At 45.1% G+C, this 26,249-nt stretch overlaps 2 protein-coding genes across 5 annotated transcripts; one reads left to right on the top strand and one right to left on the bottom strand.

The window, feature by feature from the left end:
• The first annotated feature begins 1,240 nt into the window (after positions 1 to 1,240).
• LOC138215178 (uncharacterized) lies at positions 1,241 to 2,559 on the top strand. The gene is made up of 3 exons (XM_069177192.1): positions 1,241 to 1,364; positions 1,932 to 2,033; positions 2,309 to 2,559. The coding sequence occupies exons 1-3, from the start codon at positions 1,319 to 1,321 to the stop codon at positions 2,392 to 2,394; spliced, it is 234 nt and encodes a 77-aa protein (XP_069033293.1). The 5' UTR covers positions 1,241 to 1,318; the 3' UTR covers positions 2,395 to 2,559.
• A 4,603-nt stretch (positions 2,560 to 7,162) lies between these two features.
• On the bottom strand, positions 7,163 to 26,131 carry LOC138215149 (echinoderm microtubule-associated protein-like 4). Of its 4 annotated transcripts, XM_069177140.1 has the most exons (24): positions 25,788 to 26,131; positions 24,315 to 24,500; positions 21,928 to 22,048; positions 21,072 to 21,269; positions 19,909 to 20,049; positions 18,943 to 18,968; positions 18,544 to 18,579; positions 17,150 to 17,273; positions 16,177 to 16,326; positions 16,022 to 16,091; positions 15,829 to 15,939; positions 15,538 to 15,633; positions 15,285 to 15,419; positions 14,662 to 14,797; positions 13,984 to 14,132; positions 13,637 to 13,762; positions 12,729 to 12,860; positions 12,589 to 12,656; positions 12,408 to 12,496; positions 12,211 to 12,308; positions 11,153 to 11,240; positions 10,945 to 11,043; positions 10,528 to 10,658; positions 7,163 to 10,052 (listed from the first exon to the last, which is right to left on the bottom strand). In XM_069177140.1, the coding sequence occupies exons 1-24, from the start codon at positions 25,810 to 25,812 to the stop codon at positions 9,603 to 9,605; spliced, it is 2,985 nt and encodes a 994-aa protein (XP_069033241.1). In that variant the 5' UTR covers positions 25,813 to 26,131; the 3' UTR covers positions 7,163 to 9,602. The 4 variants fall into 4 exon arrangements, with proteins under 4 accessions (XP_069033241.1, XP_069033242.1, XP_069033243.1 ...); XM_069177141.1 differs by lacking the exon at positions 18,544 to 18,579; XM_069177142.1 differs by lacking the exon at positions 21,072 to 21,269 and having other exon boundaries at positions 25,788 to 26,129.
• Between the last annotated feature and the right edge of the window lie 118 nt (positions 26,132 to 26,249).

The following is a 26,249-nucleotide window of genomic DNA, read 5'->3' as shown; positions in this document are numbered from 1 at the left end:
ACAGGAGATCATTCCTGCCGACCGCAATAAGTCTGTACAATAACTCACCTCTGGCAAAATCCATCACACAACAATAACACTGTTGTCTGTGTTTCTTGGTTGTTTGTATATAATATATATATATATATATATAGATATATACTGTACTGTATATACTGTGCATTTTATATTTTATATTTATATTTTATATTTTTTTTACTGCTATTTTATTACTTTTCTATTATTCTATTATTATCTTATTGCTTCTGTATGCTGCTGTAGCGAAAAAAATGTCCCCTCGGGGATTAATAAAGTAACTACCTAACCTAACCCATAGGACCACCACCAATAAACATAGCCTGAAACAAGCACCGTAAGGTCAAAGGTCACCACAGGACCAGTTCTAACCCCGGCTGGGACCAAGTAAACCCTCAACTAAAAGGTATCTCCTACGACCTAACGGGAGCCAAGGGCCCACTGGGGTCAAACACCACTCCCTGGAGGACTTAATCCTAAATCACCTCGGCATGGAAACACAAGTGGGGAGAGCTTGACTGATGTGCGGGGGCCTGCACATTGCCCTTGACCCCCTGTACCAAACTGCTGGACCAGATGAGGGGTCAGTGCGGGCGGGGGGTCATTAAATGTTTCAAAACCTAACAATAACCCCCTAACCAGGACCAAAGACCCACTCGGGACAGCGCCACCACCAAGAAGACCTCATCCTAACACCTCGGAGTTGAACAAAAAGTTAAGAGAGCTCGACTGACATGCAGCGGTTTGTGCATGGCCTTGACCCTCTATAACAAACTGCTGGACCCAATGAGGGGCCACAAGGGGGCGGGGAGGGGGGGGGGTTGTCATTGAAATTTAAAAACCTAACCCTAAAGTAATCTGATTACTGAAGTCATCTGAGTAGGGTTAGGGTTACCACCAACTTTCAGATCTCTACTACCTTTCCTCTGGGAGTTATTTGAGGATCAGACATTTTATTTCTGGTTATCACCTGTATACTTAAATCCTAACTCTAACCCTAACCCATTACATTATTGTGATATAACAAACATAAAACTTGAAACTTTAAATTGACTGATGACTACAGCGAACCAGCTTACTATCAGAAATCTTGCTGAGTCATGGTATTTGGAACAGAGCAAAGTTCAGATAAACAAGGGACGACAATGTCTGTGACCCTTCATGAGTTCAGTAGTTTGTGTTCAGATCAGTTATCTATCTGTTCACCTTTGTGTATTATTGTTTCAGCAGAGGATAAAAGTGCACATTGATTGTGCTCGCACATCATTCACTGCTGCTTGAAGTGAAATCTACAACCAGAAACATGAAGTTTTATCTGCTGCTGCTTCTCCTGCTGCCGCTGTGCTCAGGTAACCTCACCTTCACAATGTAACCATGGTGACAGTTTACTACAGGAATTATTTTTATTATTAATATTATTGTATACGTGTTGCTGACCGCTGCATTAATCAGGGCAGTGGGAGACAGGTGAACATCGTGTATTGTAATATTAAGCATTTTTAATTAGTGCTGTGAAATGGAATGAAGACGTTTTATCAACAAATCACTTTATCTAACTGAATTTCACTTCTGTTGATTAGTTGGATTCATTTCTTTCAGTCAGCTGACAACAACGCAAACATCAACAGAAATTCAAAACAGCTTGAGGCGCTCCCTCTGAGCAACAGGTTTAACAAATTTAACTCAACATCAAGAATCAGCAGAGTGCTGAGAAACAGACGCAGTATGAAACTACAACGAAACAAAACCAATTTGTTTCAACGTCTAACGCGTCACAGGTCTGTTGAGTAAACCTGTTACAAAATTGGAGCCGCAGGAAATCACGTCGGACCTGGAACCTCATCTTTCATTTTCCAAAAGTAAGATGTGGAGCAGGTGTGTGGTTCCATTTTACTGAGTGTGTCTCTGTGTTGCAGCTCAGAAGTTTTACATCGAATGTTACGGTGAGGACTTCCTGATGGTGAACAACCAGCTGTTGCAGTGCCAAGGAAAAGAGAAACAAGCCTGCTACACCAGAGGTGAGTGCTGCAGGACACGCATGAATCACAGTTTTTGTTCTTATTTTTTAGTCCTACAGGTCAGTTGCAATGAAAATAAAGTGTGACAACAGATTAACTTAAACAGAAAATTGATCGTTCCTGTGAATCTGGATTTTACATGTTTATTTGGAAAGATTAAAAATCAGTTTGACAGTTTCATGTTTTGTTGATGTGACATTAAATCAGCCAAGCAGAACTTTAAATAAATCTGCACTGACTGCATTGATTAAGTTTATAAAACATCTGGCTTGTAGATAACGGAGAAAAAGGCTGTACTCGGCTGGAGAACTGCTCTCGGCTGGGCTGGGTCTGCTGCCACAGCAACCGCTGTAACGTCTGAGCCAATCACAGACCAGGGAAACACTGACATCACAAAACCACATGATGTGAAAGAAGCAAGTTTCCCAGAAAACACTGTGTCAATGTGAATATTTACAGTTTTTGGACTTTGAATCCTGAGTTTAATAAACTACTTCTGACTGATCAGATGTTCATTGTAAATAAACTGCAGTGTGATTGTTTATTTAAATAAACTGTAGTATGAAAGTATATTTATATAAACTTCTGTATGAATGTTTATTTAAATAAATTGCAGTGTGATTGTTTATTTAAATAAACTGTAGTCTGAATGCATTCAATTGATTTCAGGCATCAGGAGAATAAATCTGACTGATCATCAAAGTCTGTCATCACTTGGGTCTGAAAAAGGTTTCTATGGTTATCAGATGGAAAGTGAAGCGTTTGATGAACTTCACTGACATGATGACTGAGTGTTGGAAACTTACAGGTGTCATTACAAAATAAATCTCATTACAAAATAGATCTCATTACAAAATACATCTTATTGTAACCGGCTATGTACCGCAGGCTTTTAAAGTGGCTGTAATTAAACCTTTCCTGAAAAAGCCGACTCTTGATCAGCTGTTTTAGGAAACTACAGACCAATTTACAACCTGATGTTTATTTCTAAAATCCTTGAAAAAGTTGTTGCAAATCAACTTTCTCTCTCAGCCTGCTTGTTGTTCCCAGAGTTTCCACCAGCAGGATGTAAATCAGAGTTTCAGTTTTCAGGCTCCCAGTTTGTGTTCAGCAGCAGAAACCCTCTCGAGCTTTAAGGGTCGACTCAAAACGTTCCTTTTTGATAAAGTTCATAGTTGGAGCTGCTCAGGTGAACCTGAACCATCCTGCTGTTCTGCTGCTATAGACCGCAGCTGCTGGGGGACCTCCCATGATGCACTGGGGTTCTTTCTTCTGCAGATGTACCGTCATGGAGCTGCATGTCTCTGCTCTCTGATTGTCGTCTCCACCAACAGTTCTTCTCTTCTATCTCTATGCTGTCCTTTTCTCTCTCTGCTCTCCTCTCACCCAAACCGGTGGTGGCAGATGCTCCGCCCACCTCTGATCCTGGTTCTGTTAACAGATGCTCCGCCCACCTCTGATCCTGGTTCTGTTAACAGATGCTCCGCCCACCTCTGAGTCTGGTTCTGTTAACAGATGCTCCGCCCACCTCTGAGTCTAGTTCTGTTAACAGATGCTCCGCCCACCTCTGATCCTGGTTCTGTTAACAGATGCTCCACCCACCTCTGAGCCTGGTTCTGTTAACAGATGCTCCGCCCACCTCTGATCCTGGTTCTGTTAATAGATGCTCCGCCCACCTCTGAGTCTGGTTCTGTTAACAGATGCTCCACCCACCTCTGAGTCTGGTTCTGTTAACAGATGCTCCACCCACCTCTGAGCCTGGTTCTGTTAACAGATGCTCCGCCCACCTCTGATCCTGGTTCTGTTAACAGATGCTCCGCCCACCTCTGAGTCTGGTTCTGTTAACAGATGCTCCGCCCACCTCTGAGCCTGGTTCTGTCGGAGGTTTCTTCCTGTTAAAGGGAGTTTTTCTTCCCTCTGTTGGAGTTTTTTCTCCCTTAAAGAGGAGTTTTTTTTCCCTCCTAGCTGATGAGGGAATTGTTGAATTGGGGTTATTATAAAATAAATGTCATTACAAAATTAAATCTCATTCAGAATAAATCTTACTGTAATCTCTGAGAAAAATTTTATCAATCAAATGGATGTCCATTGCAGCGAGTCGATTGGTCGTCAATAAGATTTAAAGAGCTTATAGTTGATCAACACTCAGGAAGTCAACCTGATGGAGACTTGCACCCACTTATTGATCAGCTGTGAACAACACTTTGTGATGAGTTTTGTTCTTTAGAATAACACATTATATATAAAGTGTGAAGATTTCAAGTCTCTCCGGGTGTGAATGAAACATGAAAAATGTTGACACCTTGCAAAAGATTTGAACTGTAATTTATTCTGGCCAAGAAAAAAAAATAACAAATTGAGATAATGAACTGAGTCGCTGTACGTTTCCCAGAGTCCATATAATTCAGTGTATTGTCTCTCAGTCTACTACATACGTACTGTGTGTCTGTAGGCTGTCGGCCTTTAACTCTTACCTGTATCTTCACCGGTCTGTGTCCTGGCAGGAGAATCCAAGAAGCTGCAGCTCCATCAACAACACAGATGATCAGGGATCGCTGGTTAAACTGTGAAACTACAACACAGAACAGGTTTCTGAGGATCGCTGGCTCCAAAAACAAAAAGAAGAAAAACAATGTCCATCCAGCATAATTAAATAGGATGTCAGTGGTGTACATTATTTCTCCTGATAAATGTCTACATTCCATTTTTAATGCATGTAAATGACAGTAAACGCAGTAAATGACCGGTACAAAAATGTGTGTTGCACTAAACACTGTGGTCAATATTAAGATGTCAACATATTGTTCACACAGAAACGTTACACATGTTCTCAAAGTGTCAGTGAGCTCTATCCTATAACCCTAACAGGCGTTATTTATCTACCAGTTAATCAACATTATTTTCACCACCTGACCACGTGATTGTGGCGCTAACTCTAAAAACACGCCGTTACACACAACCACAGGGACACTCAGAAATTATAACATTGAACAACATATAAATGTTTATGTCAGACTGTTGTTTTTCTTTTCTCCTCAGATATTTTTTGTCTAATTGATCAACGGGTTTATAACATTGCTCCTCTGTACCAGCTAGCGGCTAACTGTTAGCAATATGGACCACTCGCCGGAGACTCCTCACACACATCGACAGACCGTCACTTGACAGAAACGTCTTCCTCGGGAGTCGGTCTGCTGAACAAGTAAAAGAAACAGAGCTCCTCCACAGGAGCGTGCTAAAAAAAAAAATTGAAAATAAGATTGTTAAGTGGGGTTGTTCGTGACGCTGCTGTTTCACGTTTCTGACAGACAGGTTAGATGTAAAAACATAGACTACAGCGCCACTCTGGTTACCGTCGGTACTGCAGTGAGTTAACCCTTTAGCTGCTGGTGAAACTAACGTGGGTTACACTTACTTGAGTTTAGGTTAGGTTAGGTAGTTACTTTATTAATCCCCGAGGGGACATTTTTTCGCTACAGCAGCATACAGAAGCAATAAGATAATAATAGAATAATAGAAAAGCAATAAAATAGCAGTAAAAAATATTAAATATAAGATATAAAATGCACAGTATATACAGTACAGTATATATCTATATATATATTATATACAAACAACCAAGAAACACAGACAACAGTGTTATTGTTGTGTGATGGATTTTGCCAGAGGTGAGTTATTGTACAGTCTTATTGCTGTCGGCAGGAATGATCTCCTGTATCTGGAATGATCTCCTGTATCTGGAATGATCTCCTGTATCTGGAACGATCTCCTGTATCTAGAATGATCTCCTGTATCAGGAATGATCTCCTGGATCAGGAATGATCTCCTGTATCTGGAATGATCTCCTGTATCTGGAACGATCTCCTGTATCTGGAATGATCTCCTGTATCTGGAACGATCTCCTGTATCTAGAATGATCTCCTGTATCAGGAATGATCTCCTGTATCTGGAATGATCTCCTGTATCTAGAATGATCTCCTGTATCAGGAATGATCTCCTGTATCTGGAATGATCTCCTGTATCAGGAATGATCTCCTGTATCTGGAATGATCTCCTGTATCTAGAATGATCTCCTGTATCAGGAATGATCTCCTGTGTCTGGAATGATCTCCTGTATCAGGAATGATCTCCTGTATCTGGAATGATCTCCTGTATCTGTCCTTGTGACAGCGGAACTGGAGGAACTGGAGGAATGGAATGGAGCTTCTATTGAACGTCTATACAAATTTTACAGTAATCAGTGTCGACTTGTTTACATGTTTTTATTATTGATCAGTTTAGTAGAGAAGTCATCAGATGTGATAAGTTACTTTGATGAAATCACCAAAATACTGAAATTATTTAATACATTATCTAGTCATCTATAAACTATTATATTTCAAAAGTAACCAACATGGTTCATCTTTACTTGACAGCATGATTCAACTGTTCTGCATCACGCCAAGTCAGCAGGTTCCTGATATTTTTCATATCACAGAAATGAAAGAACACAGTCCTCCAGACGGGATCTGTGTGAAAGAACAACTCGTCATCAGAGAAGTGGCTCACAGTGGAGCTGGAGGTCGGTGTTCTCCAGAGGACCACTGTGGGTGGAGAATAGAAGAACCTCAGTTTGTCTGAGTTTACAAAGTTACAGCTCATTGACAACTTTGTCTTTTAGACATTCTTCCAGTTTCTCTGATTTGTCTCATCTACTTTAACAGAACGATAGGACTGAGTGTCATCTGCAGAACAACGGAAGTTTATGTGGTCCTTCCTCATAATGTTGCTGATGGGAAGCATGTACAACATGAGCGTTGGTTCTAGAACAAAACAGAGCAGAACTCCATGACTGACTTTGGTGTGACAGTCGTTACAAAGCTGAACTGACAGCAGTCGGCCGGGTCCGTCAAAGGTGAGGATCTATTCCTGGACCGTCACTGGGTTAACTGATCAACTGTTATTACACTCGTTCACTGTGAATCATAAAGTAAAACTTGATTCAGAATGGAACATGGAAGTTAAATATTATTTAAAAAAAACACCACATAGTGAAACAAAAGTAAATCTGGTGCCTTAATTATTGAAATAACTGATCATTTTCTAAAATAACTGTCAGTTTCTGTCAAAACATCTGATATGAAAACACGTGTGATGCTTACATTTATTTGCATTTTTTTGTTGAAATCTTCAGTACAGTCTGTCATCTGACAGGAATGTATGAGAGAAGACATGATTGGCTCAAAACAGTCACATGAACAACATCATCATCATCATCATCATCATCATGAGTATCAATCTTGTTACTGAACACTGAAAAGAAACACTTTAATCCAGACACAACCCAAGAAGCCAATAACCCTGGACCCCATCCCTGACCCCACCCACATACCATATGCCCCACACCTCCCTGAATGTCCAGGTGAGTTCCTGAACTCTGTACAAGCCAGAGAGACGAGCATAGAAAAGATGAAGACATATAGGTATTAAAAAGGCAACATGAACAACCCTCCCAAACCCCGTGAATGACCCTCCTCCTGCCTGGCAGGCCCCGCCCGCTGAGTGACATCATTATCCTGACATTCAGAAAACATTTTGAAAAGAAATGGTCCAGAAGATACAAAAACACCACCAGCAATCATTCAGGAAGTCACAGAAACCAGCCAATCAGAAGAGAGGACCTTAAGTGTCCTGTCACCTGATTGGATAAGAGATGTGTTGAACGTGACAAAGTATTTTTACAGTGTTGCTGAGGAGCTGCTGCCCCCTAATGGTGAACAGAATTATACACATATCTGCAGTATATACAAACAACTGCTGCAGAGATCCTCAGTCAGACAGACATCTCACTCTGAGCAGTTCTCTGCCAACTCTGGAGTCAGATAATCAGAAAAAAGTAATAAATCAGTCACAGTTTGTAATCTGGAGGTCGGCATCAAGTTCCACATTTCCTGTTTACATTCTGTTTACTTCCTGTTTACATCAGTTCATTTAACTTCAGCCTCGATCTATTGAATCTCCGGACTGAAGCTCACCTGGCTCAGGTGAGAGGCTCTCGAAACAACAACAACAACAACAGCTGTGTGTATTTAAGACTGAAGAGAGTCAAGAAGCAACTTTTATCAAAGAACTACATATTTTAATTTTTTTAATCAATTTTATTTTGAAACCTCCACATTCTGTGGTTTGTCCTCCAGAGTTCATATTTACTGTATGTTTTGGAATAAAAGCCTTCTGTGGTACTTTTCCTTCCCTGATAGGCTGAAACACGTCAGAATTGAAACAGTATCTGTTTTAAAGGGTTAAATAAACCCTCCAAAGAAAATCCAGTTTTCAACATTCACGTGTTTTTATGAGTAAAATAAGTGATCAATATGGCATATCATCTCCTTTTGAACCGCAACAACATGAACAGAAACACACCTGAGGAACCAATCCTGTCAACCTGGGGGCGGAGCTGCATCGAGCTGCCGGTGAGTGGTGGGTGGAGACTATTTGCATGTTCACTGATCCGCACATACTGAATAAAGTAAAAGGTGTTGAGTTACATCTGAGCCCCTTCAGGGGATTACATGTCATTTTAGGGTTGAATCAATGCCCGCAGAGGAATTTTAATCACCTCATCCAGAAATATTTTACATAGAAAAAAAACATCAGATATTTTGTCTCCCGAGGATTAAAAAATATATATTTAAGACTCTCATTTTCTCTGACACTTTGTGTTCAAATTCTCTGCTCTTATTGGCAGAAAAAAAAACGACCAAAGACACACCTGTCTCACCTGTTCTGTAGCTTTCATTCTGCAAGTCTGCGTTTTGTAAAGGTGTCCCCACCTGTCCGTGGTGACATTTTAAAAACAAATAAAACCAAAGAAAAGATTTTTGGATGACGGTAACTCTGGGTCTGTCGGGTGTCTACGTGTCAGGTTAATACTCCTCTTCCACTCTCTCCTCTGGTGATTCAGACTCTCCAGGTGTTTCAAACTGTGACGTCACCTCTGATTGCCGAGATAAGTCATGTGACCCGACACTAAAAACACAATAAATGCCCTGCCCCATCACTATCATTATTATTTGTTTCCATTTAGTCATACTGTCCCGTTGAAAGTAGCAGAAATAATAGTGAGCAGATTCTGTTTGCAGTGCATCATGGGTAATCAGACAAACATCACCCATCACTGTGATCCTGAAGAAAACTTTAAAACAGACAGATTCTGAAGCAGCTTCTGAACAGTCTTTTGGAGTGAATTTCTGGAGGTTTAGTGTGATGGACATCAGAGACACTGATGTCCCCAGGAAGTAGAAGTACGCTGCGTCTTCACATACATGTTTCATGTGAGTTCAGCTGCGACTGCATTTTCTATTGTATAATTTTAATCCCTACCTAAAGATCACAAACAGGCAGTGAATGCCTCAACGGAACTGAATTTTAACTTTAATAACAAACCTGCACCCTCGAACCAAAATTCAAAGGTCTGACAGACTGAGGACACAACGGAATGTCCTCACTCCGTAAAGTTATCCTCACGGTGTTTAACTGAGCCTGGTCCCCACAAAGACAGCAGGACAAGAACACACAGGGATTCTCTGTCTATGAGGGCGGAGTCAGGGGGGGCAGTCCCTCATCGCTGGGCGTGGCTGTGTCGTCACTCGGCTCCAGGCTGTCCTTCAGACTCACCGTGCTGTCTGATGGGGGCGGGGTCGACTCAGAGTGGGGCGGGGTTAACTCAGAAGCAGGCGGGACCAACTCTGTGGGGGGAGGGGTTTCCAGAAAGGGTTCTTGGGTTCCATTGGCTGTGGGGGGAGGGTTTGGTTCCTGTGTGGGTGAAGAGAGATGGGGCGGGGCGAAGATGGGATCAGCCCGTCGGGGGGCGGAGTTAGAGATGAGGCCATCATTGAGAGACAACGAAGATTTTTCCACCAAACGCCACTGCATTATGCTGGTGTCTTTCCCTCCCGTTGAGATCAGGTGACTGTCGTTGTACAGGAAGCTGACGTTGGTCACATGACTGCTGTGGGCGCTGTACTTATGGCTGGGGGCCTGCAGACACACAAACACAGTCATCACTGGTTGACTGATCAATGAACACAATATGTTTTCTTTGGCTTGAAATCATTCATTTTAAAAAATGAATTAATATGAACCATGTTGGTGCTTCTCTCTTCATGTGGGCACGAACCCTTCATTACTGATGCTGCTGCTGTGTGATGGACACAATCACCTGGATCAATTCAGTCACAGATGAACCGCACAGCCTCAGAGACCCTGAGCGCATCATTCATCATCGTGTCTCCCGGCACACAGCAACACCAACGCTTGATTTGATAGCAAATTCACATTGGAGCTGCATGTCACAAAGTGTGTGTGTGTGTGTGTGTGTGTGTGTGTGTGTGTGTGTGTGTGAGTGAGTGAGTGAGAGAGAGAGAGAGAGAGAGAGAGAGAGTGAGTGTGTGTATGTGTGTGAGAGAGTGAGTGAGTGAGTGAAAAAGAGAGAGAGAGAGAGAGAGAGTGTCACCTTGGGGGTGGAGCACGGGTAGGCAAACAGGTGAACTTTACAGAAGTCATCTGCAAGAGCGATCACCTTCCTGTTGTGAGATCTGATCAGAGCGTTGATGTCAGTGCCGTCTGAACCCTCCGGCCAAACACCTGAGAGACAGAGTCATCAATCAAACACCTGAGAAACATCAATTAAACACCTGAGAGACAGAGTCATCAATAAACTGAGTTCAAGTGTTTAAAGAATAATTAATTTATACTCCACTATTCAACATGTTGGAGGTTTGAAAACAGTAACACACGGTAACACACAGTGACACAGTCACACACAGTAACACAGTGACACACACAGACACAAAGTGACACAGACACACAGTGACACACAGTCACACAGTGACACAGTAACACACAGTAACACACTGTCGGGTGTACCAACCGAACACGTGGTATCCCAGGACGCAGGTGTACGTCGCCCAGTCAATGTCTTTACATTCTGATCGATTTCTGATCAATTTACAACCGTTTGGAACGTCCCCTGAAAACACACAACTGTTACTACACACTACTGTAGCACAAATACTACAGTACAAATAGTACAGTTTAAATACTACGGTACACGTACTACAGTAGTGATGTGTACTCACAGTAGAGGATCTCGTAGTCTCCAGAGTTGGACATGATGAAGTTGTTGTCAGGTGACCAGTCCAGGTGTGTGATGTAGCTGGAATGTCCCTGTGTAAACATCATCATCATCGTCATTACCATCATCATTACCATCATCATCATCATCATCATTACATTACATTTCATTTAGCTGACTCTTTTATCCAAAGCGACTTACAATCAGTTCATTTCAACCATGAGGGTTCAAAACCAGAACAACAAGAATCAAGAAAATACAATTTCTTCCAGAAAGCCAAACTACAAAGTTCTATCAGTAAGTTCCATTTTAAGATACTAAAGTTCTACTGTTCAAGGTAAAGGAGGAAGAGGTGTGTTTTTAGTTTGTGGTGGAAGATGTTCAGAGTTTCTGCTGTCCTGATGTTGTTGGGGAGCTCATTCTACCATTTAGGAGCCAGGACAGAAGAAGAAGAGGAGGAGGAGCGGAGGGAGCGGGCTGGGATGTAAGGTTGGACCATGTCCTAGATGTAGACTGGACCTGATCTGTTCGCAGCACGGTACGCAAGTACCAATGTTTGGAAATGGATGCGGACAGCTACTGGTAACCAGTGAAGGGAGCAGAGGAGGAGGAGGAGGAGCGGAGCAGTGTGAGTGATCATCATCACCATCATTACCATCATCATCATCACCATCATCATCATCATCATCATCACCATCGTCATCACCATCACCATCATCATCATCACCATTACCACCATCATCATCGTCATCACCATCATCACCATTACCACCATCATCATCATCATCATCATCATCGTCATCACCATCATCATCATTACCACCATCACCATCATCACCACCACCACCATCATCGTCATTACCATCATCATCACCATCGCACTGACAGAGAACTCTGGGAACTGTAGTTCCCTCACATTGATTTGGTGAAAACCATCCCCCCTTCAGTGGCCTCCGTCCCATGAACCTCTGGCTCCCTGAACCTCTGGCCCCTGTAGTAACCCTGTGTGGACATATCCCCAGAAGGGGACTACAGTAAGAAGATATTGAGAAGGAGACTTACGGTACACTTCCCGTAGCGGCTGTACTTGCGTCCTCGCTCGGAGACGGTGTAGAGGTAAATAAAGTTATCATGAGATCCAACAGCCAGCAGACTGCCATCTGCACACAGAGAGGGAGAGGGGCATGCTGGGAACTGTTGTCTTCTCACAACGCTGTCATGGAAACCGTCTTCATTTATAAACATTTGACTCCACCCACCTACAGAGAAACGCATCACTGACAGCTGCTCGTTCCCATCGGTGTGGATCGCCACCAGGTCTGTGGACTCAGCATCCAGGACGTACCACCTGAGACAGAGACATGTTGGGTGACCTGAGACAGAGACACGAGACAGAGACAGCATCAGACTGAAAGACTTCCATAAATTATCTGTACTCACTTTCCTGAGTGCGTTCCTATGGCGACCACAGCTCCACTGGGATGGAAGTCTGCACAGTGTCCATGTTCCTGAGGGAGATACAGCTGTCAATCATCAAGCAATCGCCCATTCATCACCTGTCAGGATGCCCCGCCCCTCACCTCCAGTGTGCGACTCCACTGCAGGCTGTGATCCACCGAGTTCCAAAGGCAGACGAGGCGGTCCTGAGCACAGGTCAGAAACATGTCTCTGGACGGATGGGACGCCAAACCCCACAGCTCATCTGTGTGGCCCTGAACACATCACAAAACAAAGGTACAGAGACCCTGAACACATCACAATTAAAAGTCCTCTCTGTTCTCCTCTCTGTTCTCCACAGAGCGAACAGAAAAGCGAAGCGAGCTGCTTCTGTGGCAGAGAAGTTATCAGCGGGACATTGCTCAACACCAAAGTGGTGACTACAGACTAAGAGAGAGGCTGCATCAGAGCCAAAGCAGCACATTTTTTATTCATTAATTTTATCGGCGTTTGAACACAAAAAATACTGATAATTAGAAAAATGGTAAATATCAGCGTGGATAATCGGTCTGTCAGTACAGAAAGTACCAGGATGATGCTCTCAGAATACTCCAAAACAGAAGTGTGAAACTCTGGACACTTTCCACACTAAACGGTCGCCATCTTGGCTCCTAGAGAAAGGGGCGGGGCCACCGACGTAAAGGATTTTCAAATTAAAGTGTCTGAGGAAGCTGCAGCTGTTCCTGAACACAAAGTATTTATTTTTCACTGCTGCTGGACAGAAGAATTTCCTACACAGATTCTTTACTTGGCCACCTGCCAAATAAATAAATAAAATGTCAGCCCAGGTAATTGAGGTTATTAGAGATGTGGGCGGGGCATGAGTGATGTGGGGGCTGCAGGTAAACTGCTGCACAGTAAAAAGACGGTCAAAGAAAAAGTCCTGCTGAAGAATATTTAGAAAAAGAACATGATGTGAATCAATAAGCAGTACTAGCAAGAGCAGCTGAATACCTTTATGATGCAAGCAGATAATGTCATGTGATCTCACCTGGACCTCCACCAGGAAGCCATCATTAAAGGTTCCTCTCAGGATGAAGTTACGGGATGTTCCGACCAGAAACTCGTCCCCCTTCCCCTCAGACACTGCTCTGATGGTTCCGTACTGATCCGGGACCTGTGGACACAGTCATGTGACCTCAGAGTCATGTGACCTAAACTGCATCATGGAGGGAGGAGTTTGATTTCAGGAGGTTTTACTGCTGGACGTCTGAATCTAAACGTGACTTCTGAACTCTGAGGACGACGAGTTTAAAACCTCCAGCCGAAGACTCAGCAACACCTGCTGTGTGTGTGTGTGTGTGTGTGTGTGTGTGTGTGTGTGTGTGTGTGTGTTACCTCGATGTCCCGGTCTGCTCTCAGTTCGTGGTCCCACAGGATGATTCTTCGGTCTTTTCCTCCTCCAGTCAGCAGAGTTCCGCTCCTCATCTCACACACACAGAAAACACTTCCCTCGTGGCCTTTGACCTGCCGGCTGATCTGAAAGGCTACACACACACACACACACACACACACACACACACACACACACACACACACACACAGGCGATTCAGGTGTTTTGACTGAAGGAAAAAGAAACTCTTCCTGTCACATGATTGAATCTCTCATCTTATGTTGGACATACGTGTGCTGTTTGTCAGAATGTTTCACGTCATGTTAACATGCGTGTTCCTGGGTGTTCACACAGTTGTTGTTGTTTTTAAGGTGCTATTCCAACAGCAGCCAGCGGGAGGCAGGAGATCACAAAAAATACTTCCTGTTTCTTCAGGTTTTCTGTTACTTTTTCTTCAACTTCCTGTGTGAATATGACCCACTGCCCCTCCCACTGCCCCTCCCAAAGCCACAACTACCAGAACTACCTAAACAAACATAAACAACCAGACTCAAGAACAGACATGCTGCTTTAATAATTACGAGGAATCACGCAGATGTTGGAGCTGCTGCCTCCCGTCTGTCCTGTCTTTGATCTTCACAGATTAGTAGCGACAGAGGAACAGGCCCCTCCCCTAACCCACCTCTGGGTCCCTTCCCAGTGGGGGTCTCAGCGGAACTCCTGGTCCAGACCAATAGGACTCCTCCAGAATCTCCGGTCAGGATGTCTCCAGTGCTCAGGAAGGCCAGACACTGAACAAACTTCGGCTTCTCGTATTTCTGAAAAGACATGAGAAAAAATTAAGTCAGGACTACAGAGTTAGACCTGGAATACAGAGTTAGACCGTGACTACAGAGTCAGTTTGTTCTTCTGTAACAAGATGAAACTTTTTAGTGTTTCAGTCACATTTGTGGTGTTTCAGTGATTTTGTAGTTCAGTTCTCTGAAAGATTAACTGATATCTTATATCAGGTTTAGTGTGAAACGGTGAAAAACAATCAGGTTTATATTCACGAGTGTAACTCAAAGTTTTAATCCGATTCCTGCTTTGTGTCCAGGTGGGCGGAGCTTCCTGTTCATCTGCAGATTCCACAGTCTCAGCTCCACCAAACCTTATTCATCTTTTTTACAAACTGAATCTTTCCATCACCGGCTGACACGGACACCTGGTCATTTTCCAGGTGTTCTGTTTTTCAGATTTCAGTTAGAGAACAGATCCTCAGTTTTCAGCAGCAGTGATCGGTGCTGCTTCATTAAATGAACTAACCCCAAAGATTCCCTGTTTACGAGCCAGCGAGGTCCCAGTCCAGGTCCAGAAGAAGATGTGGGACTTTCCACAGGTGACAATGGTGTTCGGGTCAGTGGGGTGGAACTCCACAGCCAGGACCACCTCGTTAGTGGTCTGTAAGGACACCAGAGACCAGTGAGAGACCAGTGACAGACCAGTGAGAACCACCATGAAGCAGCTTCCTTCAGATGAACTGTGACAGCAGGAAGTGAAACTTTAAATCAGTTCTCACCTTGATCTCTGCGACCTTTGACTTCTTCTGCCAATCCCACACGGACAGCATGTGATCGTTACAGTCATCAATCACACTGAGGTGCTGACCAGAGTCCTGACACAGGGGACAGGAGGACAGGCAGAGACAGACAGTAGAAAGAGAGACAGAGACAGTGAGTTTGATAAATAATTTCCATTTCAGAAATCAGGTGACAAATTAATGACAGAAAAAACATGCAGAAAAGTCCAGCCATCTGGGTTCTGTGTTCCATGGACTACAGTTCCCAAGATGCACCTTGGTGAGACTCACAGCTTTGGAGAAAGCCAAAGAGCCGACGCCTCGTTCAAATGTTCCCAAACCGATGACCTGCAGAGTGGACAGACTGACGCTGTCCCAGATACGGACATGAGGCTGCAGCGGCTGAAGAGGACAATCAGTGGTCATTACGCCATCCTTGTGTGTAGTAACCATGGTAACCAGATAAAAATGTGTTAGTCCTCACCCGTCCGTCTTTGTCCACTCCTGCGATCTGTCCTGTAGCGATGCGGATCTTGTCAGGATGGATGGCCAGACTGACACACAGAGAGATGATGTCACTAACTGTCACCACAGACCAGCCAATAGGAGAGCAGCAGGTGATTCAGAGTGTTTTCTCACCACTTGACACAGTCGGTGTGTCCGAGGTAATGTCTCTGAGTCCGCTCCTCGTAGTTAAACAGAACCACGACGGACGCCACAAAGTACACGATCTCTCCAGTCGGAAGGAGGTAGACGTTCGCTCTGCAGTCTCTGCCCCGGTAACCATACCTGGCTGTCGTCAAGGAAACACCTGGACAACAGTTGGAGAGCTATTGAGGTCTGCTGAGGTTCTACAGGGGTTCTACTGAGGTCTGCTGAGGTCCTACAGGGGTTTTACTGAAGGTTTACTACAAAGTTGCTGAGGTCTATTGACTTACAATCACCGTGGTAACCATACCTGCAGGAAGTCAACCACTGGAGATCTACTGAGGCACCATTCTATACCAGAGATCCACTAAACACATCTTGGGGATCTATTGAGGATTCATAAGAAGTCTTTCACAGAATCTATTGAGAATCTACTGAGGATTTATTCCAGCCTGGGATCCTGGAACCTGATCTAGGTTCTACCGTCGGTTCTCACTGCAGGTTCTACCGTCTGCTCTCTCACTGCAGCCGCTGTGATCTGGATGTTCTCTCGTGATACGAGGACTTTAAACGCTACAGTGTGGAACATGTTATCACCATGAAGTGAAGCTGTGTCCAAAAATGAGAACCAGGGTTTGTTCTGCTGAAGGAACCCATGTTTCACGTGGACAGAAGCAGGATGACGTGATTTGATGGTGCTTTTATTGAGTTGGATTTATCTGCTTGTTTGCTTGAATATTCTCAGTGGAGTTTCTAAATGTTTGCCGAGGTGATGCTTCTTTTACTGCAGAACAAATCCACCTAATGATACAAATAAAGGAACCTGTGTTTCATTTGTTCTGTATTAAATCTCAGTTGTTTTCTATAAAACATTTTTCCGACAGTTTGAATAAAGTGATAGTTAATAGTTATGACTGGCGAGTGTGTCGGTCGGAGCGCCCCCTATGTGCAGACTGAAGGATACACCCATTCCAGCTTGAGTCTTTCTGAAGGAAGTTCTGTCCGAACATCCTCGTAGTTGTCCACGTCTGAAGGGATGAACATGGTTATCGGCCGACCACGCATGAACATCTTAATGTGGTTTCCCTCTGAAATAGACATGTGGATGAGAGTTGGACTGACACTGGGAGGCGGCTGCGTGAACACGTAGAGATCAGCTGTTGGAGTCGGCTGCAGAAAATCAACATTTAAAAACTTCTCATTAAACTTTATCAGTCCAGTTCTAATAAGGTCTGACAGGTGAGCTACGGCGACTCTGCCCAGTCACATGACAGACAGCTGTTAGAACAGTTTGCTGATCATCTCAGACAGACTGACCTCAAAAGTTCAACATGGACCGAGAAACATCAAACAGTCAGACAGGTGAGAAAAAGGTGGGACAGGTGAGGAGACGATGCCGTGCAGGTGAAGCAGCGCAGAAACAAACACCAGAGGTCCGTACTGTAAAGCAGGGTCTGACGTTACCATGGTAACTTCACATTGACCTCTGGGTTTCAGGACTACGAAGATGGGATACATCGCCATGGTAACTGATACAGCAGAGCTAACCTGCTCCAGATAAAAAGATCAGAAGGTATGAAAGCTCCACCCACTGACCAATCAGTGACATCGGTGATGTGAGAAGACGGCGTGGAGCTGACATTCAGTCACATGTCCTCTAATGATGGACAGGTCAGTCACATGTCCTCTGATGATGGACAGGTCAGTCATATGTCCTTTGATGACAGAAAGCTATATGATGTCTTTAACTTCTTCATGTCTGTCTCAGTTTGTCTTTGTTCACCTACAGGACACCTGTCCATTTTTGTGATTGGTCAGAGGCTGTAAACCCCGCCCCTTTATGTGCAAGCTAAGAGCTGGAATGAGAAGCCTGGTTGGTTGAAGAGCAACTTCATGTTTGTTAGTTACAAATAACGGACAGAAATTATGGGATGTTGGACCTGCTTCGCAGTACCACTGGTTTTTGTTGTTATTTACCTCCATAGAGTCAGTATCGTAAACAAAGTATCTCAGGTAGCTGATATCAAATGACTTTACGTTTACGTGTGACTGACATCAGTGTCCAATCATGTCTTCACATTGACCTTTAATTGTGAGTATTTTTGGGCAAATGTAACTTCTGGAACTGCTGCTTGACCTTATATGGAGGTAAATGATGTCAGAGGGCAGAGCCACAGACAGGTGTGACATCACCTTAAGAGTCTGAAGGAGAGAGAGCAGGAGGGTGAGCGAGGCTGATGATGTAAAGCAGAGAGAGAAAGAGATGTGATTGGTTAGGAGCAGAAACAAGAAGCGTTCATTCAGCTGCTATTAGCATGTTAGCCTGCTAGCTCACTCCGACGACTCATCACGACTTACCAGCTTGGCTAGTTTTCTCTCGGGTCGACATTTTGGCTGGTTTGAGACAAAGACATCGTCACTTAACAACCACAATGACACAAACAACAATAACAACACAAACAACAACCACAAAAACACACACACAATAGTGACATCACAAACAACAATATTAACAATATAAAGGAAAACAAAAACAACACAAATAACAACCACAACAACAGCAACTAGAATAACAATCATAACAACAACACAGCCCCTGAGACTCAAACAGGAGATGAAAAATAAAGACTACAGGAACCAATGAAAAATGTTTTAAATGTCTTGGAGGCGGTGCTAACGGAGGCTTTGGATTTCTATTGGCTGTTACACAGGATGAGGATGACTACTGTTAGTTTAGGATGAAGATGATGTATTTACCTTGGCTGACCACTGGATCTTTGTGTCTGAAAGAGAAGAAAACAAATGAGTCCCTCAGACTGCTGATTATTATTTAACAGCTGATCAATCACACTCGCTCACAGTAATTCTTCTCACAGTTGTTGGAATTACTTTTACTTTTCTGGACGTCTTTGTATCAAATGATCGTTAACATTATTTATTTATGAAGTCTGATAAAGTCATCCACGCTGACTGAAGCTGTGACAACACATTAATGATACTGCTTTTATTTTGATAACAGCTTTCTGACTTATAAATACTTAAAACTACTTCCTTCCTAACCCATACTACAGCACAGTGGTTATAGTACTTATACTATAGTACAGTGGTTATAGTACTTATATTATATACTACAGCACAGTGGTTATAGTACTTATACTACAGCACAGTGGTTATAGTACTTATACTATAGTACAGTGGTTATAGTACTATATTATATACTACAGCACAGTGGTTATAGTACTTATACTACAGCACAGTGATTATAGTACTTATACTATAGTACAGTGGTTATAGTACTTATATTATATACTACAGCACAGTGGTTACAGTACTTATATTATATACTACAGCACAGTGGTTATAGTACTTATACTATATACTACAGCACAGTGGTTATAGTACTTATACTACAGCACAGTGGTTATAGTACTTCTACAGCACAGTGTTATAGTACTTATATTATATACTACAGCACAGTGGTTATAGTACTTATATTATATACTACAGTACAGTGGTTATAGTACTTATATTATATACTACAGCACAGTGGTTATAGTACATGTACTACAGCACTGTGGTTATAGTACATGTACTACATACTACAGTACTGTGGTTATAGTATTTCTACTACATACTTGTACTGTAATGTAATGACAACATTAAATACGCTTGATAAAATAATAAGATGTATTTACACATGTGTGTGTGTGTGTGTGTGTGTACCTCTCTGCGTTCTTCACCACTTTGGACAGCAGTTTCGAGGTGGACGCAGCTTTCACCAGTTTGTTCCTGTTCTCCTCTGAACTCTCCCAGGTGCTGCTCTGAGAACGCTCCATACCCGAGGACCGCTTCACACTTGGACCCCTAACACACACACACACACACACACACACACACACACACACACAGAGAGAGAGTCAGTCAGCGCAGTCCTGCCATGTGAGATGAGGAAGAGGAGTCACTGAGTTTCATCTTGATTGATCTCTGATCAGTTTTAATGTGTCTCGTGGATTTTAATAAAGCTAAATTATTTAATGTCTGAACAGTCCACTGAAAAACACGTGGAACAGTCCACACTGAAGGATAACAGAGTCTGGAGAACATGTGTTTACTGATGTTTACTGATCAATGAACCAATCACAGGCAGTAAAAAAAGGAACGCAGCCTTTATTTTGAAATGTTAACTATGTGTTTAGTTCAGACTGATGTCAGTCATCATCGAGCAGATTTAACTCAAGAGATCAGCGACTTCCTCCTCCACAGGAACCAAACTCGGCAGCACAAAGTCAAACACACAACCCAGGAGCAGGTTAGTGAGCTGGAATACATGAGAAACTCAATGCCCAGGCTGCACGAGGCCTGCTGGAGGAGAGAGGAGGAGTTACAAGGAGGAGGTCCTCAGGTAAGGCTCAAAGGAGAACACCAGGAAAAGGGAGAACAGGGAGAACATAAGGCACATGGAGAACAGGGACAACATAAGGAACATGGGAGAACATAAGGAACATGGAGAACAGGGAACATATAAAACATGGAGAACATAAGGAACATGGAAAACATGGAGAACAGGGAGAACATAAGGAACATGAAGAACACGGAGAACATAAGGAACATGGGAGAACATAAGGAACATGGAAGAACATAGAACACGGAGAACATAAGGAACATGGGAGAACAGGGAGAACACGGCAAACATAAGGAACATGGGAGAACATGGAGAACATAAGGAACATGAGAGAACACGGAGAACATAAGGAACATGGAAAACATGCGGAGCAGAGGAGGACTGGGTTGCGGGAGGCGGGGTTAGTAGCCACTGAAAAAGTGGTGTCGGCGAAGCGTCAGCAGGAAGTGAGGTCAGATGCGGCTGACAAATAACAAACTGGAACCTTTTGGGAGGGGCGTGGCCTTTACTGGTGTCGGAGGACTGGGCCGGTCTCTGTGGGTTGGGGGTCTGAGAGGTCTGGGGAGGGTGGGGGGAGGAGGGACAGGGGGAAGAGTCCTTTGGGTGACGAGGTTCTTCATGCTCCTGGATCTCCTCCATCTGAGACCGCTGGTTGCTGACCTCCTTCTTTTTGTCTGTCCCACTGTGGACAAAACCAGGACCATGAGAGACCACAACCACTGAGTCTACGAGGTCCACTTGTTCTTCAGGTTCTACAGGGTTTACTGGTTCCACAGGGTTTACCGGTTCTACGGGGTTTACAGGTTCTACTGGGTTTACAGGTTCCACGGGGTTTACCGGTTCCACGGGGTTTACAGGTTCTACATGGTTTAACGGTTCTACGGGGTTTACTGGTTCTACAGGCGTTACTGTATTTATTGGTTCTACCTAACCTGCTGGGTTTCCACTGATTGTCTCTCTCCATTTCCACCTGCTGACTGATTCGACTGAATTCTACTTGGTTTGACTGACAGGTGAGAGAACAGGGTCCTGAAACAGGCACTGATTAGTATGATAGTATTGATCGGATGAATCTGGTCAGGATCTGGTCTAGACCTGGTCTGATAGTACTAATTAGGTGGAGCTGGTCTAGACCAGGTCCAGGTCTGGACCTCTGATGGTACTAATTAGATGGATCTTGTCTAGACCTGGTCTGGATCTGGTCTGCAGACTCTGTAGAACCAGAACTAGTAAAGATGGCAGCAGACAGTTTGTCACTAAACATCAATGACATGAAACCGATCCCACTGAAACGTGACGTAAATCCGACCTCGTGTGTCCGTCCGTCCCCCTCTGGTTACCTTTTGGCGGCAGAGGACACCGTCTCCTTCCTGGTGACGGAGGCTGAGTCTCTCTTCCGTCCAGATGTCCCTCCATTTGCGATGCAGGACATTGAGTAGGCTTCTCGAAGTGCAGCTCCACCTGCATGGGGCAGCATACTGTTAACACACACAATCGGCAACACCAATCGGCAACACTGACAACAAGTAACACCGACAACAAGTAACACTAACCGGCAACAAGTTACACCGACGACCGGCAACACCAATAACACGTAACACCCACGACTGGCAATACCAACAACAAGTAACACTGACGACCGACAACACAGACGACAAGCAACAACGATGACCGGCAACACCAACAACAAGTAACACTGACGACCGACAACACAGACGACATGCAACAATGATGACCGGCAACACCAACAACAAGTAACACTGATGACCGGCAACACAGACGACCGGCAACAAGTAACACCGACGACTGGCAACACCAACAAGTAACACTGACGACCGACAACACCAACAACAAGTAACACCGATGACCGGCAACATTGACGACCAGCAACAAATAACACCGACAACTGGCAACACCAACAACAAGTAACACCGACGACCGGCAACACTGACGACCGGCAACAAGTAACACCGACGACTGGCAACACCGACAACAAGAAACACTGACGACCGACAACACCGACAACCGGCAACACCAACAACAAGTAACACCGACGACCGACAACACAGACAACAAGTAACACCGACGACTGGCAACACCAACAAGTAACACTGACGACCGACAACACCAACAACAAGTAACACCGACGACCGGCAACATTGACGACCAGCAACAAATAACACCGACAACTGGCAACACCAACAACAAGTAACACCGACGACTGGTAACACCGACAACAAGTAACACCGACGACTGGCAACACCGACAACAAGTAACACCGACGACTGGCAACACCGACAACAAGAAACACTGACGACCGACAACACCGACAACCGGCAACACCAACAACAAGTAACACCGACGACCGACAACACAGACAACAAGTAACACCGACGACTGGCAACACCAACAACAAGTAACAATGATGACTGACAACACCAACAACAAGTAACAATGATGACCGGCAACACCAACAACAAGTAACACCGACGAACGGCAACACTGACGACCGGCAACAAGTAACACCGATGACTGGTAGCACCGACAACAAGCAACACCGACGACTGGCAACACCAACAGCAAGTAACACTGACGACCGACAACCGGCAACACCAACAACAAGTAACACCGACGACCGGCAACAAATAACACCGACAACTGGCAATACCAACAAGTAACACTGACGACCGACAACACAGACAACAAGTAACACCGACGACTGGCAACACCAACAACAAGTAACACCGACGACCGGCAACACTGACGACCGGCAACAAGTAACACCGACGACTGGCAACACCAACAACAAGTAACACCGACGACCGGCAACACTGACGACCGGCAACAAGTAACACCGACGACTGGCAACACCAACAACAAGTAACACTGACGAGCGACAACACCAACAACAAGTAACACAGACGAGCGACAACACCAACAAGTAACACCGACGACCGGCAACAAGTAACACCGACGACTGGCAACACCAACAACAAGTAACACTGACGAGCGACAACACCAACAACAAGCATCACAGACGAGCGACAACACCAACAACCAGCAACACTGACTACCGGCAACGCCAACAACAAGTAACACTGACGAGCGACAACACCAACAACAAGTAACACTGACGAGCGACAACACCAACAACAAGTAACACAGACGAGCGACAACACCAACAACCAGCAACACTGACGACCGGCAACGCCAACAACAAGTAACACTGACGAGCGACAACACCAACAACAAGCATCACAGACGAGCGACAACACCAACAACCAGCAACACTGACGACCTGCAACACCAACAACAAGTAACACTGACGAGCGACAACACCAACAACAAGTAACATTGACGAGCGACAACACCAACAATAAGTAACACAGACGAGCGACAACACCAACAAGTAACACTGACGAGCGACAACACCAACAAGTAACACTGACGACCTGCAACACCAACAACAAGTAACACTGACGAGCGACAACACCAACAACAAGTAACACTGACAAGCGACAACACCAACAACAAGTAACACTGACGAGCGACAACACCGACAACCAGCAACACTGACGACAGGCAACACCAACAACAAGTAACACTGACGAGCGACAACACCAACAACAAGTAACACTGACGACCTGCAACACCAACAACAAGTAACACTGACGAGCGACAACACCAACAACAAGTAACACTGACGACCTGCAACACACAGACTTACCTTTCCCTCCGGCGTGTTTCTTTGTTGCCGCGGCAGCGGAATCTTCAGAGGCAGCGAGACGACGAAGGACGTCAGCAAGAGCAGCTTTCATCACCGTCAACTCGTCCTCCTGCTGCTGGACACGAAGCTCCAGGGCTGAGAGACGGTCGTTGACGTCTGAGACACTCGCTCCAGACATACTGTCATCTACAGGGACAGACACACTGGACATGAACATACGTCCTAGGTGATGTTCTAAGGTTCTGTGTGAGGTTCTAAATTTCTCAGTGATCTTCTAAGGTTCTGTTTTAAATGATCACACAAACACTGATGTGGACAGACTGACTGAACATCAAACTGAAAACCTGGAGGCTGATGCATGTGTCTGCATGTCAGCAACCCACACACACACACACACACACACACACACACACACACACACACACAGCTCTTAATTCAGGTCAGCTGACTTATGCAGCGAGGAAGTCCACATTTTTTGCTCAACCACAAACTCAGTTTTATCTTGCTGCACTTATGAGGACCCTGACAGACAGCAAACAGATCCAGATCCAGGACCAGATCCAGGACCAGCTCCAGGACCAGCTCCAGGACCAGATTCAGGACCAGATCCAGGACCAGATTCAGGACCAGCTCCAGGACCGGATCCAGGACCAGATCCAGGACCAGATCTAGGACCAGATTCAGGACCAGCTCCAGGACCGGATCCAGGACCAGCTCCAGGACCAGATCCAGGACCAGATTCAGGACAAGCTCCAGGACCAGATCCAGGACCAGATCCAGGACCAGATTCAGGACCAGATCCAGGACCAGATCCAGGACCAGAGTCAGGACCAGAGTCAGGACCAGATTCAGGACCAGCTCCAGGACCAGATCTAGGACCAGATTCAGGACCAGCTCCAGGACCGGATCCAGGACCAGATCCAGGACCTCGTCCAGGACCTTGTCCAGGATCTGGTCCTGTTATAAACGGGAAATTAAACGTGTCATGACGCTGAATGTTCGTCTCGTTCAACATGTTTCATGTTTTGTTTTTTAACTTTCAATTCCCGTTTATTGATCAGGATGAGTTCACATCAGAATCCTGCTGCATCATATTGATCACATTCAGCTGGATCCGGTTTCTGTCGGTGTAGTAGGTCCAGGTTAGTAAAGACCAGGAGAACATGTTTACACATGCTGCACATGTGAACACACAGACAGTAAAACATGGCGCTCTCACTTCTACCGGACTCCACCGGACCCCTACAGATTCCAGTCTTTATGTTCGGGGGGTCCAGGACTCTGCAGTCTCCATCATGAGGAGTCGTTGGTTTTGTGGCCCTGCAGCCACCGGAGGGGCGGTGCAGTCTTTTTGATAAATACAGCAGTGACACGTGTAAAGCCGCCAGAGGCGCGTGCGGATGCCACCGTCCCGCGGCTGCAAGGACAGGTGACCAGATGATGTTCGGGGTGCGAGCGGCGGCCAGAACTCACCTAAACTGCCGGTGAAACCGTCCATTTTCCGGAAGAAAAGCGGCAGTCCGGGCCGGAGGCCTGCGGGAGGCTGAGCGCACACTGCGGGCCTCCGTCCGGGTTTTTCCACCTCAGCGGGGGAAGGCGAGCCGAGCCGAGCCGAGTTTGTCCCCGTCGTGCTGCCTGCCAGATCCGTCCGTCCGCGAGGCCGAGGATCCGCCGCTTTCCTGCAGGCTGGAAGAAGAAGAAGCTCCGGAGGATCCGACAGCCGAGAGAGGAGAGGAGAGAAGCCGCGGAGCCGCAGACACGACGGACCGACGCTGCTGCGCGCTTCCGACTCCGCCTGCTCTGGCAGCGCGCGCTTCCCCCGGAGGAGGGGGGTGGGGGGGGGGGGGTTTCAGTCTGACTGCAGATGTGACTTCCGGACTCTGCAGCGCTTCCTCGCGGTCACTCAGCGTCACCGCACTCAAACGCCACACAGAA

This window comes from Embiotoca jacksoni, unplaced genomic scaffold (genome assembly GCF_022577435.1).
Source record: "Embiotoca jacksoni isolate LCO1_2020_lvr unplaced genomic scaffold, fEmbJac1.0.p SCAF_70, whole genome shotgun sequence".
Lineage (NCBI taxonomy): Eukaryota > Metazoa > Chordata > Actinopteri > Embiotocidae > Embiotoca > Embiotoca jacksoni.
Note: the sequence above shows the minus strand (reverse complement) of the source record. Positions and strands in the feature narration are given on the sequence as shown.

Excerpts from the sequence above, each read along its gene's own strand:
- LOC138215178 (XM_069177192.1), top strand. The coding sequence starts at position 1,319 with ATGAAGTTTTATCTGCTGCTGCTTCTCCTGCTGCCGCTGTGCTCAG. Across the intron at positions 1,365-1,931 it reads CCTGCTGCCGCTGTGCTCAG|CTCAGAAGTTTTACATCGAA; the intron begins GTAACCTCACCT and ends TCTGTGTTGCAG. Across the intron at positions 2,034-2,308 it reads ACAAGCCTGCTACACCAGAG|ATAACGGAGAAAAAGGCTGT; the intron begins GTGAGTGCTGCA and ends TCTGGCTTGTAG.
- LOC138215149 (XM_069177140.1), bottom strand. The coding sequence starts at position 25,812 with ATGGACGGTTTCACCGGCAGTTTAG. Across the intron at positions 20,050-21,071 it reads GGCCACGCCCCTCCCAAAAG|GGGTCCAAGTGTGAAGCGGT; the intron begins GTTCCAGTTTGT and ends TGTGTGTGTTAG. Across the intron at positions 18,580-18,942 it reads AGATCCAGTGGTCAGCCAAG|CCAAAATGTCGACCCGAGAG; the intron begins GTAAATACATCA and ends GTCTCAAACCAG.